Source organism: Plectropomus leopardus, chromosome 2 (assembly GCF_026936395.1).
Source record: "Plectropomus leopardus strain MGB_pleo_1.0 chromosome 2, ASM2693639v1, whole genome shotgun sequence".
Taxonomy (NCBI): Eukaryota; Metazoa; Chordata; class Actinopteri; order Perciformes; family Serranidae; genus Plectropomus; species Plectropomus leopardus.
In genome coordinates, this window is record NC_142177.1 from 18530772 (window position 1) to 18548170 (window position 17399).

General features: G+C 40.1%; 3 protein-coding genes across 4 annotated transcripts; 2 read left to right on the forward strand and 1 right to left on the reverse strand.

Annotated features, from left to right (window-relative positions):
- Positions 1-215: 215 nt before the first annotated feature.
- On the reverse strand, positions 216-3967 carry snai1a (snail family zinc finger 1a). Its single transcript, XM_042511147.2, has 3 exons — positions 3521-3967; positions 2337-2849; positions 216-1724 (listed from the first exon to the last, which is right to left on the reverse strand). The coding sequence occupies exons 1-3, from the start codon at positions 3594-3596 to the stop codon at positions 1540-1542; spliced, it is 774 nt and encodes a 257-aa protein (XP_042367081.1). The 5' UTR covers positions 3597-3967; the 3' UTR covers positions 216-1539.
- Positions 3968-8118: 4151 nt separating this feature from the next.
- tp53inp2a (tumor protein p53 inducible nuclear protein 2a) lies at positions 8119-11036 on the forward strand. 2 transcript variants are annotated; one of them, XM_042509225.2, is made up of 4 exons: positions 8119-8277; positions 9048-9260; positions 9979-10081; positions 10391-11036. In XM_042509225.2, the coding sequence occupies exons 2-4, from the start codon at positions 9152-9154 to the stop codon at positions 10638-10640; spliced, it is 462 nt and encodes a 153-aa protein (XP_042365159.1). In that variant the 5' UTR covers positions 8119-8277; positions 9048-9151; the 3' UTR covers positions 10641-11036. The 2 variants fall into 2 exon arrangements, with proteins under 2 accessions (XP_042365159.1, XP_042365166.1); XM_042509232.2 differs by having other exon boundaries at positions 8121-8277; positions 9051-9260.
- A 118-nt stretch (positions 11037-11154) lies between these two features.
- On the forward strand, positions 11155-16947 carry LOC121953615 (glutathione hydrolase 7-like). Its single transcript, XM_042500803.2, has 15 exons — positions 11155-11377; positions 12170-12378; positions 12453-12604; positions 12698-12815; positions 12897-12964; positions 13057-13130; positions 13824-14005; positions 14116-14203; positions 14284-14414; positions 14511-14599; positions 15057-15209; positions 15321-15438; positions 16142-16279; positions 16368-16437; positions 16543-16947. Exons 1-15 carry the CDS (start codon positions 11251-11253, stop codon positions 16683-16685), a joined length of 1860 nt encoding a protein of 619 aa, XP_042356737.2. The 5' UTR covers positions 11155-11250; the 3' UTR covers positions 16686-16947.
- The last annotated feature ends 452 nt before the right edge of the window (positions 16948-17399 follow it).

The window sequence follows — 17399 nt, forward strand, 5'->3', positions numbered from 1 at the left end:
GTCCATCACACAGTGTGTTCACCTGCACATCTGCGCAATTCAGCCTCACCACAATGGTCAGCTAACTCACCACACCTAATATCAAGATGCTGAACAGAAATCTCCCAGTTAATGATCAAACAGACCTTTTATAGGTACCAACGTATCAACTGCGCCCAGAGATAAAACTGTACAAGCGTGGGGTTTTTTTATGCTAATGCAAAGGACAGACTAAGTTTTAATAAACATAAATTACTTTATTGAATGAAAATGCATCAGTTACAACAAACAAGAAATAGAAGTGAACACACAAGCACGGTACAAAATTGAAATAACACATCGTCTGCACATTGCACTGTAAAACACTGCCATAAAATGTTTAGGAAAGTTTAAAAATTCATCTCTGTACTGTCCATTTACAGGGTTCAGATCACATATTAGTCAACCATGTCTCCATGGTGTAAACCTTAAAAATCTTTGGTCCCAGCCTTCTTGCATTTTGGCGCTAATGTCTACTAATACTGCAATCAATTTTAAATCCACAAATACTAACTGAGGTAAAAAAAGGCACATTTTTTGGTTTCAAAAGTAATACAACTTAAAGGAACAAATTAATTTAAGTTACAAAATATGGCTTTGGCTGGTATTATTAACACTGTGGTAACCTTGAGTGCAACGCTTGCATTGCCATCCACATTACAACGGCGCTGCAGAGTGAAGCTTCTTTGGAAAATAACAGACAGCATGGCTTTTCCTATCTCTGAAAATCATCAGATTAAAGAGAAGGTTTGGATGTAGACAAAATAGAGGCTTAAACTGATCCTCACGGGTGAAAAAAGACTAACTGATGCCATTCTTTTGTAATGACATGCTTCCTCTTTTTTCTTAAGCAAACCAAGGGCAGTGGAAGTCACCTGCTATCAGCCAGCGAAGGTCATGGCTGTAGCACCTGTTAGCACCTCGTCTATCTACACCACAGTACCAGGGACAGCTGTGTGTGCATTGGCTTTTATGTGTGTGTGTGACTTTGTGTGTGTGTGTGTGTGTATGTGTGTGCGCGCGTTGTGAGGCACGCTGAGAGATTTATTCCACCCACGCACCCCTACCTCTCAGCAGCTGTGTGTAGGCTATGATCCTGAGCTGGCCGGCACCAGGACAGAGACAGGAAAGAACACCTCTTACCCCGATGAGTTCACTACATATTTGGTCTTTGGAATGGGCACAATGGCAACAAAGGGGCTGATATTAAGTTGAGTGTCGGCATTGCTCAGTTCAGATTTGGTCCAGCCTCAATCTAGATTGTAAAGAGAACAAATCTGCTGCTCAGATGTTTTTGGGTTTTTTTTTTTTGCAGAGACGCTAAATGGCTTGTGAAGTCAGATCCGTAATGAGGCTTGATTCCCTCCAGGTCTCTTTAAAGTAGGCCATTTCATGCTCTTTGTGGCCTTACAGGTCGTCAACAGACCAGCTGGGCTTGTGTGGACCCCTCTCTCTGTGGCCACTAGCCCCTCCACTGCCCTGAGCTCTGACTGGATACCCTCTGTCTCTCTCTGTGGCGTCTCACACCGTGGAGGAGCAGCACCCGGAGGAGCTGTGTTTCTGCAGCAGCGACATGCGGCTGAAGGTGCGAGAGCAGACGCCACACTGGTACTTCTTCACCTCAGCATGGGTCTGCAGATGAGCCCGCAAGTTGGAGCGGTCGGCGAAGGCTCGGTTGCAGTGGGGGCAGGAGAATGGGCGCTCACCTGGGTAGAAAGAGGGAGGAAACACACGTCATATGACTTCACTGGAACTCATCAACAGCTGTCCTCATACATTTCTGAGTTTACAAGAGCCTTCATTAACACCTAACAAACACAAACAGTCTGGATATAATGAAGAAGCACACGGCAGGCTGGTGGGGTCAGAGCCTGACTGAATTAGCGTGATTCAATCAGAAGCAAATTAGATTAGCAAGCTAACAAGTTGATGCAGGTACAAAGTGCTCAGTGATAGCACAGAGCCTCCAGGCATTCTTTAAACCCTTTGTCCCCGTGTCCCCAATCTGCCGTCTTCCCCAGCAGCCGTGATAAGATAATTAGCCGACGAGTCATTGTTGCTGGGACATTAAACACAATGAGTGATCAATGAGCGCAGAGTCTACGGTGGGCTTCCCCATGTGATAATGTCTGCTGATCAAATGTTGAGCTCATCAAAGTGATTGTCATGGATATCCTGCTCTAAAATGACGTGGTGACTCACAATGAGAGCAACTCAAATGTAGATTTCACAGCAACACCTAGGTTGATTTCTTCACTCATTAATCAACAATAAAGTGGAAATTCAGCAGGTAAGAAAGGATGTGTGATGAGTCTCACCTGTGTGTGTGCGGATGTGGCCGCGCAGCAGCCACGGCCTGGAGAAAGCCTTTCCACAGGTGGTGCACACACAGGGCAGGGTGTGTGAGCGGATGTGCATCTTCAGAGCCCCCAGGCTGGTGTACTCTTTGGGGCAGTGTTTGCAGAGGAAGGCCGGCCTGGCTGCTGTGACGGGGGCCTCCCTCTCCTCCTCCTCCTCAGGGGGACTAATATGAGGCATAACGCCGGTGCATTTCATCCGCTGGCGAGGGGCATATGTGTGTACAGGTTCAGGGCTGGGGGGGTCTGAGGTGCGGCCTTCATCCTCCTCTCCACAACTGCTGGCGCTGCTGCTGAGGCTGGATGGGGAGCTGAGGTCCAAGGGGCCTGGGGCGGCAGAGGGCTCTGTTTGGGAGGTGGGCAGGTAGAGGGCAGGTAGGACGCTCAGGTCCCACACTAGGCCTGTTGTGAAGCAGGTGGATGTGTTATCCCCTGATGGCAGCTCAGCAAGAGGAAAGCGCTCCAGTGAAGTGTCTGACACAAAAGAAAAAGGATGGTTCACACATACAGCCAGTAACAGACAGTACAGAAACAGTTTTTAATTGAATTAAAGAACAGACAACAAATTCACCATTTCAAATGTATCATTAACTTTACAACTACATCCAAACTGTCTATATTAATTTAAGTGATAGTCATCTACATCTAAACTGTCTGTATTAATTTAAGTGATAGTCATCTACATCTAAACTGTCTATTAATTTAAGTGATAGACATCTACATCTAAACTGTCTATTAATTTAAGTGATAGACATCTACATCTAAACTGTCTATTAATTTAAGTGATAGTCATGTTTTTCTCAACATTTCTGAGCATAAAGCTGGAGCCATGGGAAGATTTCATGGGCCGTTTCCTCCCACGTATTCACAAGGGCTTGTAACATGAATGGAGCTCTGTCTGGTTGCAGAAAGGGGGGAAAGTGCATCTAACGGGCCCCGACTTGAACAGGGAGTAGCTGGGTTTGTAGTTAAACCAGACACAAAAAGCATAACACAGTGTGTTGTTTTGTTTTTTCTAAAAAAAATTACATTCTACTTTTTTTTAGCTGAATGTACCACTACACTTGAGAAAACGGGTACTTTGGTAACTTTGTGCACTTGTGTAATCACTTACATAATTCATACAAAAAGTATTTTCAACTCACCATTTTGACATTCCAGTTCACTGTAGTTTGGCTTTTGTTTCGCGAAGTACTTTTTGACCAAGAAGGATCGAGGCATTGTCCTTGTGAGCGTTGAAGAACTGTGCGTAAAAGTATCCTGTGGTCACGACGCACAGTTTCTACAAGAGTGAAAAATAATCGAATCGTGGTCCTCGGATCCGCACGACACAAGAGAAATGTCTTCCTATGTAGTCCACAAGTTAGAGGAGTGGACTTGGGCAGAGACGTGCGTGTGTGCAGTTTTCATGCAGAGTGACTAAATACTGGTCTCTGTTCTGAAATACTCTGACACAGGCGGTAGGGGTGTGCTCGCCCCGAGGGCCCTCCCCACCTCCCCTATCACTGCTCGAGTGCGCAGGATGAAGCCTTCACACTCTTTACAACAACAAAAACACGAGCCTCGCAGCGTTTACACACGGGGACCCATTGGTGTTTGACCTGCAGACGAGAGAAGGTGAAGAAACAGTAGCCAACTATGGTAATTACTGTATGTAAATGACGCGAGTGTCACAACTTTTAATCACACACCGTGACACCATGCAGGTGTGCAGAAACATAAGAATATTATTAGCAATTTGCTTGTTTAATTCCGTTTTAAAATCCAACAGCACCTTGTATAAATACTGATGTCAGGACTTCCTGCTGTTACTAACGTCTGCTGGGAAACATTATCAAAAACACAGCCACGTTCAAACATATGATTCATTTAAAGTCTCCAGCTCACCGCATAAACGTGTCCGTGGATAACAATTGGCTGTGGTTAGAGTTATTCCCCTACACTTAGTCATCACAACTGTTTTGTTTTTCTGAATTTGGGATTATGTTAAAGTGAATGGGATCTAGACATTGAAAACACCAAAAATATTTCGACTAAATTGTACATTTCATCACAATTAAAATAACAGAAAGAAACAACTTTTAAGTACTGCTCTCGGGCTGGCTCGTGTTGTAAGATGCTTCTTGTGTTGATTTGGTGGCGTCACAGTCATTTATAATTGATGATTCTAAATAATTATTCATCTACCTAAAGTTTCACCTTGACACACAGGCTGCAGCAGCCTTGCAACAACTCAGTAGATTAACAGCGACATCTTGTGGAGAAAAGGTAGTGCTCACATGTGCTCTCGTTATGCTAATGAACACAAAGTATCAGAAGAATCAAAATCAGAAATACTTCATTGATCCCGGGGGAAAATTTTGGTTCCTTCCAGTCGCCCTGATACCAGCACAGAAAATTATAGCAAGTATAAATAAGTACCATCACAAGTATATAGCGTATAAAAGAGAATTTACTTATTTTTTGTCATTTAAATACGTCTCATATTTTGCATTTATTGTAATTACACTACTCCATTTTGTATAGACTACCATTTTTAATATATGAGGAGCACTTCTGTTTTCATTTTATGTATTTTTTTTCCTTTCTATTTTTTTTCCTTTCACTATATGTGTTACATGATTGCAAAAAGATGTATTTTAAAACATGCAAAATCTAAATATAAATACTGTGGAAAAAAATCGAATAACACAGAAATATAAATACAGTGAGAGTACACAATTAGCACAGTATGTAAATATTTAAAATAAAGTATGTAAATATGCTGAGTATGTAAGTGTGTAAAATGTAAAAAAAAAAATAGAGTAATAGACAATTAACACTCATCAGTGAATATTTAAATTATAATATAGATGTGAGGAGTGTAAAATGTGTAAAATATAAAACTACCTTATGCAGTGTTACAGTTGTTTACAATCCATCAGAGCGCTGATACAGTTAATCTTAAGTGATGAGAATCCACAGTTGTCACATATGAAATGACAAACTGTCCTGTTGGACTTGTTCTCCTCTAATTCTTCAAACAATGATTAAAATCACTTATCACTGATAATGAAGCTAGGAGATTTGCCAAGGGTTTTAAAAAACCAAAAATGAAAATAGCAGCTGTGAAAGTTGTGACAGGATGTCCAGGACACATGGCAAAAAGTTTGATGTAAATATATTCATGAAATCAAAACTGGGTCATTGACATAGATACTAAGGGATTTTATGAGGGTTCGTTTCCCACAAAATAATTGCTGTGAAAGTTGTGACAGGATGCCACAGATAGGACTGCCCTGTGGACAGAGGCTGTGTCCTCGCTGCAGAGGTCGCAGTTTCGGGTCTGTCCCCGGCCCTTTGCTGCATGTCAGCGCCTTTCTCTCTCTCCACCTTTAACACTACATCTCTCCTATCTAACGGAGGCAAGAAAACCCCCCAATGTATATATATATATTTAAAAAGAGAAAAGAAGATGGTTTCCATCACTGAGTGGGATTAAACCGCTAGTGGGTAAAACAAAGAGACATTAATTTTGAGTTTTTGTGCTGGTGATGCAGCACAACTAATAAAAGTAGCTGGACTGAGACACATGCTCCGTGCATCATATTCACATGTATCAAAACTGTCACATGAATGAAGAAGCTACTGAAATCACAGCTTGATCTGTATTTGAAATTCAGAACAAAAACCCTTTTTGGTTGTAATGCCACAGCCTCATATAGATCTATCAAAACATCAAAGGTGCCTACAAAAATGATCAGATTGACACTCAGCAATGGTGAAACTGCGACACACTAACTGCAGGTAAGGACACCGCAGAGCTACTTTCATTCAAGGGAAAAATTAGTGCATTTGTCAGACAATAATATAACCATAGTTACTTATATTAGAGACACATTTTCTGTGATTTTTATCCTCAAATTGCATTTGACGTTTACTGCTTGGTTGTCTCATTAGGAGACTATTTTCGCACAAAGCCATTTATGTTAACTTTAGTAAATCTAGATATCCCATAGGTGTATTAAGAGACCCATCCATAGGCTGAAGTCAGGTAATGTGGGACACTTTTTGGTAGATTACCAGGAAAACCATCTAAAAGTCTGCAGACTACCTTAAGTGTTACTTTTAGAACTTGTTATTGCTCTCTGCTGTATTTCTATGAAAAAAAATATGTTGTTAAGTAAAATAATTTAGAAACTGTGGACCTTCAAACATGACATATTTTGGTGATGACAATATGGTGACATTCAGATAAAATGACACAGCTGGAAAGGCAAAATGGGACAATCATGTTTGTTTTTTAAAACGTTAAATCCATTTATCAGTTCAGTCATTAATTCAGTAAATAATTTATAAAATATGTGGCTATTCATTAAAAAAGATTGCCAACTTTTCTGATATGCTCTCCCGTTCTTTTGTTGCCTGTTTCCTTGGTACTAAATTGTCTACAATGGGCATGTGTGTGTTATGTTTATGGCTAATTCTGAAGTATTGTTGCTGACATGGACGCACAGAATCATTTTAAAAATTGTTTTAAGTGACAAAATCTTAAAAATGTCTGAGATTTCACAGGATGGCACACAATAGCATAAGTCATAATTTTATGGCAAATAAAGGCATAAAAACATGCTGCTTTCACTGTATAAAAATGTCGTATTTCAGCTGAATCTTTTACCCGATTTTACCTGAATGCATTAAGTACTAACTCAAAACCCTTTAACCCAAAAAAGTCAACCCTGCTGAGAAAAACACAATGACCAAATTAAGATGGTTAAGTTGGTCGACCAGCTTATGACGTGTTTTTGCATAGTTTTTGATGATTTAACTGGTCATACTATTCTGTGATGGTCACTCTAGCTGCTCAAGTTTCTGTAAATAAAATCAATGCCCTTGAATATGGAGAAATAACAGTGTCATAAGGGGGGAGTTTTAAAAACAAAGGCCATCAATTATTTACCTCCCCTGTCATGTGGTATGAGTAAAAATAAATGTGCACAGCTTGACAGCCTGGTCACACCAACATGTCCAACCATCCAAGACCAGCAAGAATTGGGTCAGGACCATCTACGACCATCTTTGACCAGCAAAAGACTTTTTTCAATTTAAGTCAAACATTTAATATAAAGCAACACCCTACAAACGTTTTTGTTGTTATACCGTTGGTGTTTCAGCTGCAGAAGTCCTACTACCAAACAGAGATGATCAACGTGCCACATTTCCTTACAAGTTCTGGGACCAGTCATTTATTATCCTCTTTGCCCTGGCTACAAGCATCTCAAATCAATAAAAACGATTGTTTCATGTGAAGCACATTTGTGGCAACAACTCAAGAACATGTCTGGCTGCTAATATTTAAAGAGGCCAGGATGTTTAGACTTATTTGTTCCATTTAACCTGATGTCACAAACTTCACCAAACATTTTGACATAGTAAGCATCTCACAGGCTACATCCGACTTTGTCACGAGCGTTTCATGTGGTCAAACAGCAAAATACTGACGAATAAATTGGTGTAGGTGCTGTCAGTGCTTTGGATATTCACCAGTGTTGCAGTTTGGACAGCTGGGTAGACATGCGAGGAGCCGGCAGACAGTACAAGTGAACGCTTCATAAACTTTGACAGGCATGAATCACCATGTGAATCACCGGCCCAGGATAAGCGGAAGACGGTGGGTGGATGGATGGGCATTAGGGCGCAAGCGCATTCCGCGGCCTGTGATTGGTTGTTTGCTCCTGGTGGGCGGGGACAGAGGCGGGTCTTGTGTTGTTCTTGATCGGTTGAAGATTTGAAATACAGAACAACAACCCTGTTTGGCTGTAATGCCACAGCCTTATATAGACCTATCAAAACATTAAAGGTACCTGCGAAAATTATCAAACTGACACTCAGCAATGGTGAAACTGCGACACACTAACCGCAGGTAAGAACACCTCAGAGCTACTTTCATTCAAAGGAAAAATGAGTGCATTTGTCAGACAATAATATAACCTTAGTTAATTACATCTGAGAAACATTTTCTGCGATTATGTCCTAAAATTGCATGTGACGTTTACTGTTTGGTTGTTTCAGTTTATTTCGATAGCAGCCATTGAAGGTCATATAAATTGCAAACATCTGAGGACACTGCATGACCCAAAAGACCTGAAACAAAATCAAAAAATACATTTAAACTGACTTCAGAGAGTAAGGCTTATTTGATCTTTGCGGCTGCAAGTGTTGTTTTTTCCTCCAATTTTGTTTGTGATGTATCCCGTATTGCATGGCAGTGAGTAAAACGCAACACAATAGCAAGAAAACAACATTACATTAATGTGCATTGCAGGAAATAATAGTGTTCATTTTTGATTCAGTGCATTGGCTTAACATGGTGCCATCTCAGTCTATCTAAAGGAGCAGACGAGTTTTTGCACTAACAAGATGTTTGATAAAAGGAGCCCCTCCCCCATGTATCTGGAGACAGATGGACCCCAACAATGAAATTCTGGGGAGTGGACATAATCATTCAGACCTCTGTATTAAAGGAAATTTCATTGGACACCCCAGTCAGCTGACCCAGATTGCTTTAAATTTGAAAAATAATAATGAAGGAGGGGTCTCTTGGGATGGCATCACACCCAAACAGTCAAAGAGGGATTAGCATTTCTAGCAGTGATGCTGTGTGAATATGTAGCCCACGTTTCTTGTCTTTAGCAGTTAAACACCGTCCCAACACCCGAGCCTCCTGCTGAACAAAGAGGGAAAGGAAGACGGAAAAAACAGCAAACACAAACACCTCAACAGAAGACAAAGAGAAAATGTTCAAAACAATCACCCGTCTGTTTTTTGGGGGAGAGGAGGAGATCCCAGAAGACGTGAAGTCTGGAGAAGCAGTGGAAGAAGGGTGGTTGGTTGTGAGTCATCAAGGTCAGTCATGGAGCTTCTTATTCTTACACTGAGGATATCTGTGATATGACAATAGGAATATGCATTGTTACAATTTTGAACAGGCACATTTTGTGGCTTATTTTGGTGTTTTCATCATTGCAACTTAAATCTGACACCAATGACCATGTTGATAAGTGGAAAAGTAGGACAGTGCAGTTGAAATTAATATCACATTAATAATAATCATATTGTTGTGCATGGTGTGTAATTATATTGTTGTGCATGGTGATGTCATTTTAGACTCATGAAGGAGGACCTGCTTTCAAATGAATATTGTACCCACAAAAAGACAATTTTTTGAACCAATTAGTCATGCAATGTTACTTCAAAATGGTGAAGAAAACTACATTTTTTTAAGGGGGGGGGCTAAGTATTGGACTTAAGCATTGAAGAAAATGTAGATAAGTTTCACTGTCACGCATGTGTTTGTTAAGCTCTGGGAATAGGACTGGATAAATAAGACTTGGATTAAACTGCACATACTGTGTAAGCAGTTTTGCTGTTGTTAAATGTGTTGCCCAATCAATAAGTCAATATGTTTTCTGTTTATTGTGGAGACATGCGAGAAAAACGTTTTCTCCATGAATTTAAGGAAGCATAGAATGACTACCTGATATACAAATGGTCATTGTTTGGCTGAAGTGTCTCTCCATAATAAATTATTGCCTAATTATATGACTTTATCCTGTCATCACAGAGGCAGGATCAGCAGAGAACCAGAGTACAGAGCTAACTGACACCCAGCCACTAGACTCTGCTCCTCTTGGAGACACAGCTGCAGTCATGCAAGCTGACATCAGGTGAGCAAGCAGGAGGAATCCTTTCAAGAAATCAATACCATGGGGCACCCTGGTAGCACACAGAAGTGGGAGAGGCGGGTTTAAGTCTGACCCAGGGCCCTCTGCTGCAGGTCCTCTCATCTCTCTGCTTTCATATCTCTCTCTCACTATCATGAACAAATGCTACATACCAGCTATCAACGTAGTCCATTTCTTTGCAAATGCCACACAACTTTTTTTCCAAAATCTCCAAAAATTTCACATTGACTCATATTGATGAACACTGACTCAGGCTGTTAGATTTACACGGTTGCTTATGTTTCTCTCCAGTGTGTTGTCTCCAAAGCCTGCAGTCCAAACCAACAACAGCAGCAGCAGTCGAGCTATCGCAGACTCTTTTCCTCAGCCTAAAGCTCTGCTGGAAGTGACACAGCTAACCTGCGTCCAGAAGGCGAAGGCCTGGGCAGACCCACATCACATGTCCCGTAACGCCATTCAACGCCAGAACCGTGTTCGCCAAGGAGTCCAACATCATTCCTTCCACCTCCAACAGCCAGGACATCGCAACCTCAGCCACTGAGGCTCTGGTTGTGCTAGGAAATATTCCTTGTACATCTACGCATCATACTTATTAAAAACATACTCCAATACACACATAATATCACATTTCAGTCGTGTGCAGATTTAAGCTCTATATCTGATCTTGATGTAACTCATCACAATAACTCTATAACAGGCAGCTACAATATAACTCGTACTGTACATGAATTTGGAATGAAGATGTTCACCTCATGAAATGAGATGTTTTCTTGTTTGTATGCATGTGGATTTACATGTGGATGAGTGCAGCCTATGCAAAATGTATTCTCTCACATTTAAGACAAGGTGCTGTGATCTGTGTATGGACGTGCATTTATTTACCTGTATGTAACTGATGTAAAACATTTTTTTTGTACCACAATAAAAAATTATGACTTTGCAACTTGTGCTTTATTTATGAGTAAAATGATAATCTCCAATGACATTGAACTAGTCACAGTTTGACAAGTGGAAATGTTGAGATCTCATTGGTTGGGAGGCGATTGCACCTTCTGTGTTTGATTACTAAGGAGGGATGCAGTTCATGGAGTTTTACAAAAAGGAGACCTGTGAAGAACTGTTTTCTTAGCCTGCGAGTGAGTACAGTGAGGATGGATGTTTCTCCTGAAACCAAACTCAACAAGCAGTTACCATCCAGTTATAATAGTTTTGCTGGTTCATCACAGTTGGCTGATAGCTCATCTCCGAACTTCACCTGTGACCTGAATGAAAACCATGGTGAGAGGAAATATAACATAAGCAGATTACAATGGTAGCTCTCACTACACAAGATGCTGTTGTATTACTTTTCAATTGATTTACACCTGCTATGATGGTAATTTGTGTATGTAAATCACCTGAATATAAATCAGGCAAGAAAACAGACAGGGTCTTTGGGTCTTCAAGACCTGGGTCCAGTTGCTCAAAAAAAGAATCTGGGTCAGACTGATCTGGATTTGGAAATCTAATGTTTTGCTGTCTATGATCAGCTAATCCATTTTACTTTTGCACTTTTTTTTCAAAGCAGAATAGGACTGGATCACACTGATCAAGATACAAACTTTTCAAGATAACTAAAACTGGATAACCAGTGCTCTCAATGGGACAGCACATCACAGCGTAGGTTGCTAGCTATGTAAAGCTTAATGTCTATTTTATCTACTCTATTGATGTAATGTTTAAACAAATCAAGCGCAAAACTTAAATAAAAACATATATATTTGACCAGTTAGAAAATAAACATTTTGTTCCTGATTCCACTCTTGTGCTGGGATCAGAGTAATCCCAATGATACACATACTGAAGGTGTCTCATTCAGACAAAAAATCAAAACTGAATTATGTGAACTAATTTGATGTCAGAATCTTTTTTTTTTTTTTTTTTTTTTTATTTGAACAACCCATTTTCAAGATTCAAATTTATGGCCAAAATCTGATCAGATTATTTCTGAACAACTGGGCCCCAAAAAACAGTTCCATTTTTAAAAGATTTAATAAAGATTTAAATTTTGTTTCCTTGCTGCTGCCACAGACCTCAGCCATCTCCCAAAGGACATCCCTCTGAAACAGCTGGCCTCTGGTAGCCCACATTTATTAGACGGCAGCGTGTCACAGCTCAAAGAGACGGACGAGGACTCCTCCACTGAGGACACACCCATGCGTGTCTACGCTGCATCTATCACCTTTGTTATTGCAGTGACCGTTGCTCTGATCTTACGTATATATCTCGGGGAGTGTCTGGTATGTCATGCTCTATAACATACACAAGAATTACCACAAGTACATCATGTATCCTCATTACAGTTACTTCCCAGGTGTTTGTAAAAGGTGTGGTGGTGTCAGATCATGAGCGCTGCACTGCACTCGGACAGATAGTCCTTCGTGATGGTGGATCCAGCGTGGATGCAGCCATCACTGCCGCTCTGTGTTTGGGTGTTGTGCATCCACATGTGTCAGGTGTTGGTGGGTATGTGACTGACCTATATGTTGAATGTAAAAAATATGTGCATGTGTCTCACACACATCACACATTCATCCTTTCCTAATTCTCTTTGTGCAGCGGCGGGGTAATGCTAGTTCATGACAGCCATAAGAACAACACCAGTGTGATTAACTTTCAGGGGACTGCACCCAAAACACTCAAAGTGGAGATGCTGCAAAATGCTTCAGAGTTAAAGGTAATGAAATAGGGGGAAGGGGCTCGATTAATCATTTTATCAGCCCATTTAACATGCATCGTTTCACACATGCATATTCAGGCAGGTCTGCAAGTGGGAGTACCAGGTATGCTTAGAGGGTTACACCGTGCTCACAGCCAGTATGGAAGGTAAATTACGTTTAGATAAAGTGTTTCTGTTTTTCTGTGGTCAGTCTTTTTCTACCATTAAATCAATATGACATACCACAAAATCTCTGCAGTCTATCATGGGAAGATGTGGTCTCAAGAGCTGCTGCTGTTGCCAAGGAAGGTTTCAATGTGTCTTTCAGTCTTGGTAGGTCAAAACATTGGTCTTTACATTTTCTCGCGTAAAGGAATGCCTCATCTCCCCAATGATCACTTGTATGTCAGTTAGTCACTCTTTGTTACTTTGCATGCCTCTACTGTGAGCGCCGAATCAAAAAGAAAAAGAACAAACAGTGACATTTTTGATGAATTTAAGTAAAAGGGGGCACTTAAGAACAATAAAACCACATCAAAGCATCTGTTCACACTGTCTCCCACAACTTGTGAAGTATAATCCAAGTCTCATTTATACAGTCATAAAGCATTTCTGCATCAATGATCTTATGCAGGGATTAGTAGTGCACCTGTGTTGAATATGCAAAAGTGTCTTAAGTGGTTTTAGTGAAAATACATGCATTTGACAAGTACTAAGCAAATGACTGGATAAATAAGACTTGGATTGTACTGTAAGAGTTGTGTAAAAGTTTGATATAGTTTTGCTGTTGTTCAACATCCTCTTTACTTCATTTCATTAAGAATGTTTGCCTTTTTTGGATTTTCCACACACTGTGGAGGAATGTGAGAAAAACAAAGTAGTCTTCCTAAATTCCCTGTAACAACATGACATACAAATGATCATTTGGGTGGTGACATGTACTTAAGCACTTAATCACAATCTAACTTTACAATATTACCTTAGAAGATATACCAGAGTTTGACACTCTTTTGTGTAATTCTACAGCTGAGGCTATGTCAAAGGTAAAGGGTGAGCAGCGGTCACAACGATTTAGGGACATGTTCCTTCCAGATGGCAAAGCTCTGCTTCCTGGTTCATTTCTGAGGATGTCCGGTCTGGCTGGAGTCCTCGAGGCGGGTCTGTTGAACTTCTATGATGGGAATTTCTCACAAGAAATAGAGGAGGAGGTGAATGACATCCACACATTAAATGGGTCTGGTTTTGTAGCAAAATATATAGTAAAATTTACTTCAAATTTCAATTATGTTTACATTTTATGCTTGGTTTTCATTAAAAGGTGCGAGCTAATGGAGGGGTCCTGAGCAGAAATGACATCAGTAACTACAGTGTACAAGTGGAGCAGCCAGTGGAAGGCTTTTACAATGGTAAAGACTGAACTTTCTTCAAAAATAGACTGCATAAATGTGTATGTGTGATACTTTTATCTATATTGTGTTACTCTTAGACTCAGTTATTCAGGTTCCTCCTCCACCATCTGTTGGTGCAGCACTGATATCAGTGCTCAACCTTTTGAAAAGCCTCCATCTCAACGAGAGCAATAACACTGAAAATCAAATACACCACTGGATCGCTGAGGTACTGGATTCCAAAGCTTAAATATCATACTTGATATATATATATATATATATATATATATTCCTACATAAGAATGATTCATTTCTACCTATTAAGGCTTCAAAAGGAGCTTTGGCTGTGGCTCGTGGTTTGGGTGACCCTAAATACGACTCTTCTGTGACTGAGCTGCTCGCTGACTTGCTGAGGTAAACCACATTCAGGAACCATGAGTATAATTAGGGCTGCAACTAAAGACTATTTTCATGATTGATTAATCAGACTTTTTTCTTTAAATAAGTGATGTTTTTTTATTCTAAGAAATGCCAGAAAGAAGGACTCAAATGTCTTTTTTTATCCAACCAAGAGTCTAAAAACTGGCAACATTCACTTTACTAAAGCATCACATCCTCATATTGGAAGCAGAAAATAGCTGGCATTTTTCCTTGAAAAATGACTGAAATGATTAATTGACTCTCAGAATTAATTTTCTTTTGATTGATTGCTTGAGGCATTCTGCTCTAGTTCAGCTTGAGGTCATAAATCATGACAGATCAGTTTTGGGTGTTACCTCTTTTGTGTCATAATTGACTGCAATCTCTAATCAGTACATCAGGCATTTCAGTCAACTTCCTGTACATTTCTTTTTCTCTGCTCTTGCTGAAGTAAGAGTCAGGCTGAAATCCTTCAACAGAGGTTTAACTCCTCCCATACACCTCCACCTGAGAACTACTCCAGTGTCCACTCCCCACACACAGAGCTGAGGGCTGGACAGGTAGCAGTCATGGGACCAGATGGCCTCGTGGTGTCAGTTGTAAGGTACCTACAGTCGGAGATGAGTAATCACAGCAGGAGGATACTATGTGTGGTATGTGCAGCTGGTCACACTGACATTCTTACCTCTTATCTCTTGTCTTTATTATCTTGCAGTTCCTTGAACGCACCATTCGGAAGCAGAATCATAACACGGTCAGGAGTTATTCTCAACAGCCTCATCCTTGACTTCGCCTGGCCAAACAAAACACAAGGGCAAATCTTTACCAACCAGGTGCATTATCATTAGAAATCTCACCCAATACAATCAGTCAAAGTGTGTTTTTTTTTGTTTTTTTAAATATCACTCACTGTTCAGCCCAGTCATCAGAAGAAAATGTTGGTATTGTACATTTTTGCAAATCACAAAAATGTAACATTTGCATGTTTGATCCTTATCATGTCAGTATTTCTAAAGTGATTTTGTATACAGCAGATCATTGTTTAGGACCAAAAAAACAACAAAACAAGTTGTCTTTTAACAAGTCATTTTGTGTTTCCAGCAGACTTTTTATGCACCAAACATGTTTGGTTGTTTTTTTTTTCCGGGGGACCTATTGCTGTAATTATTCAGTGGCTATTTAGGCCCCAAACTTGAGTGTTTGGTTAGAGTTATGGCTCAAAAAGCAGTTTGTTTTTACAAAGAAATTGCTGCATTTCCTGCAGGGAAAGTGCCATGAAAAAAGATTGTTTTACCAAGGCATCGCTGCATTTCCAGCAGGTATTAGGCACCCTAAGCCAAGCATTTTAAGCCAAAACATGAGTTTTTTTGTACCTAAACCTAACCCCATGCTAACCACAGCATTGTTAAAGTGTAAAGTTTTTAGTATCCGCTACAAAAAAAATTGCAAATGTAACCTATCTGTGGCTTGAAGTAACATACAATGTAAACATTTTTTTCTGGGAATTGGATTCACTGTTTGCTATTTGTGATATAGAAAAACAGAGTCCAACCAGGAAAGAGGCCCCTATCATCTCTAATGCCCACAATAGTGGTGCCAGCATGGAATAAATGTGGGATCTACATGGCACTGAGCAGCTCAGGTGGACAACAGAGTTTAAACGTGATCACCCAGGTTTGATCCATAACATTTTAATGGTTTTGACTCTGATTCAGTGGGAGATGTAAGAATTTTTAATGCAAAAACATTTTTTGTGCATTAGGTGCTGATCAGTGCACTGTCCTCCCATAAAGAGAAAAATGACAGCCTCTCACAGAGACTTCTTGTTGACAGTAAGTATGACAAATTATTCAATAGTTTGCCTTTGTTGCTAATACTATTAGTCATTTTTCCCATATTATTTCAATAATGGCCCACTTTCCAAACCCCTTCATTAGTTGAGTTCCCAGAAGAGAAAGTGCATGAAAAGGACCATGTAGTTCAGAGAAAGAAGATAAACTCTGCTGTCCAGGGGGTCCTGAGGAACAGAGACACCATTACGCCTATAACAGTACCTCAGTTATCTGATAGTTTATTCTAGTTTTATTGTTTTCATTAACTTTGTTTTTTCATAAATATCCTCAAAGAGCATATTATGAAATGGTAGCATCTGAATTGAATTCTGAAGATACTGTTGTATTGTATGACGAAAGTTTATTGTTCTCCAGTGTTTGATATGTTATGTTGTTTTGATCATCAGCCAGCAGAGGGCAGTCTTTCAACAGGTACTTTCTATTAAGAAAGCAAAATGTCTATTCACAAGAAATGTCTTCAACTGATTAAAGGAATAACATCATACTTGAGCTCCAACCTGATACTTTGTTATTTATTTCTAAACAAAGGACAATAGACAAAGGTTTTATGCCGACTGAGGACACATGGCTGCTATGTACGCTGAAGAAGCTATGTTATGTAAAGCTGACGTGAAGGCAACATACTGTCACACATGCATACCAACTGTGTCTCAGGGTAGGACATGTCACATGTGTTATACGTGTACTAGCAGACAAACATGTCACTCAAGGCAATGGTTACTCAACAGCAACAGTTTGCTGTTGACACTGTTTCTCCTGAGCTGCTGGTGAGTAATATTTCAGTGTAAACGGAGACTTGCTGTCTTCGTGTAACTTTATTCTGAGAAATTAAGCTGCACTGGAGTTTTTTAGGCTAATCCATATGTCAGTCCTAATGTCACAATGCAGATTATGACAGAAAAGCCAAGAAGACAAGAGTCAAAGGTCATGAACTGGATCTT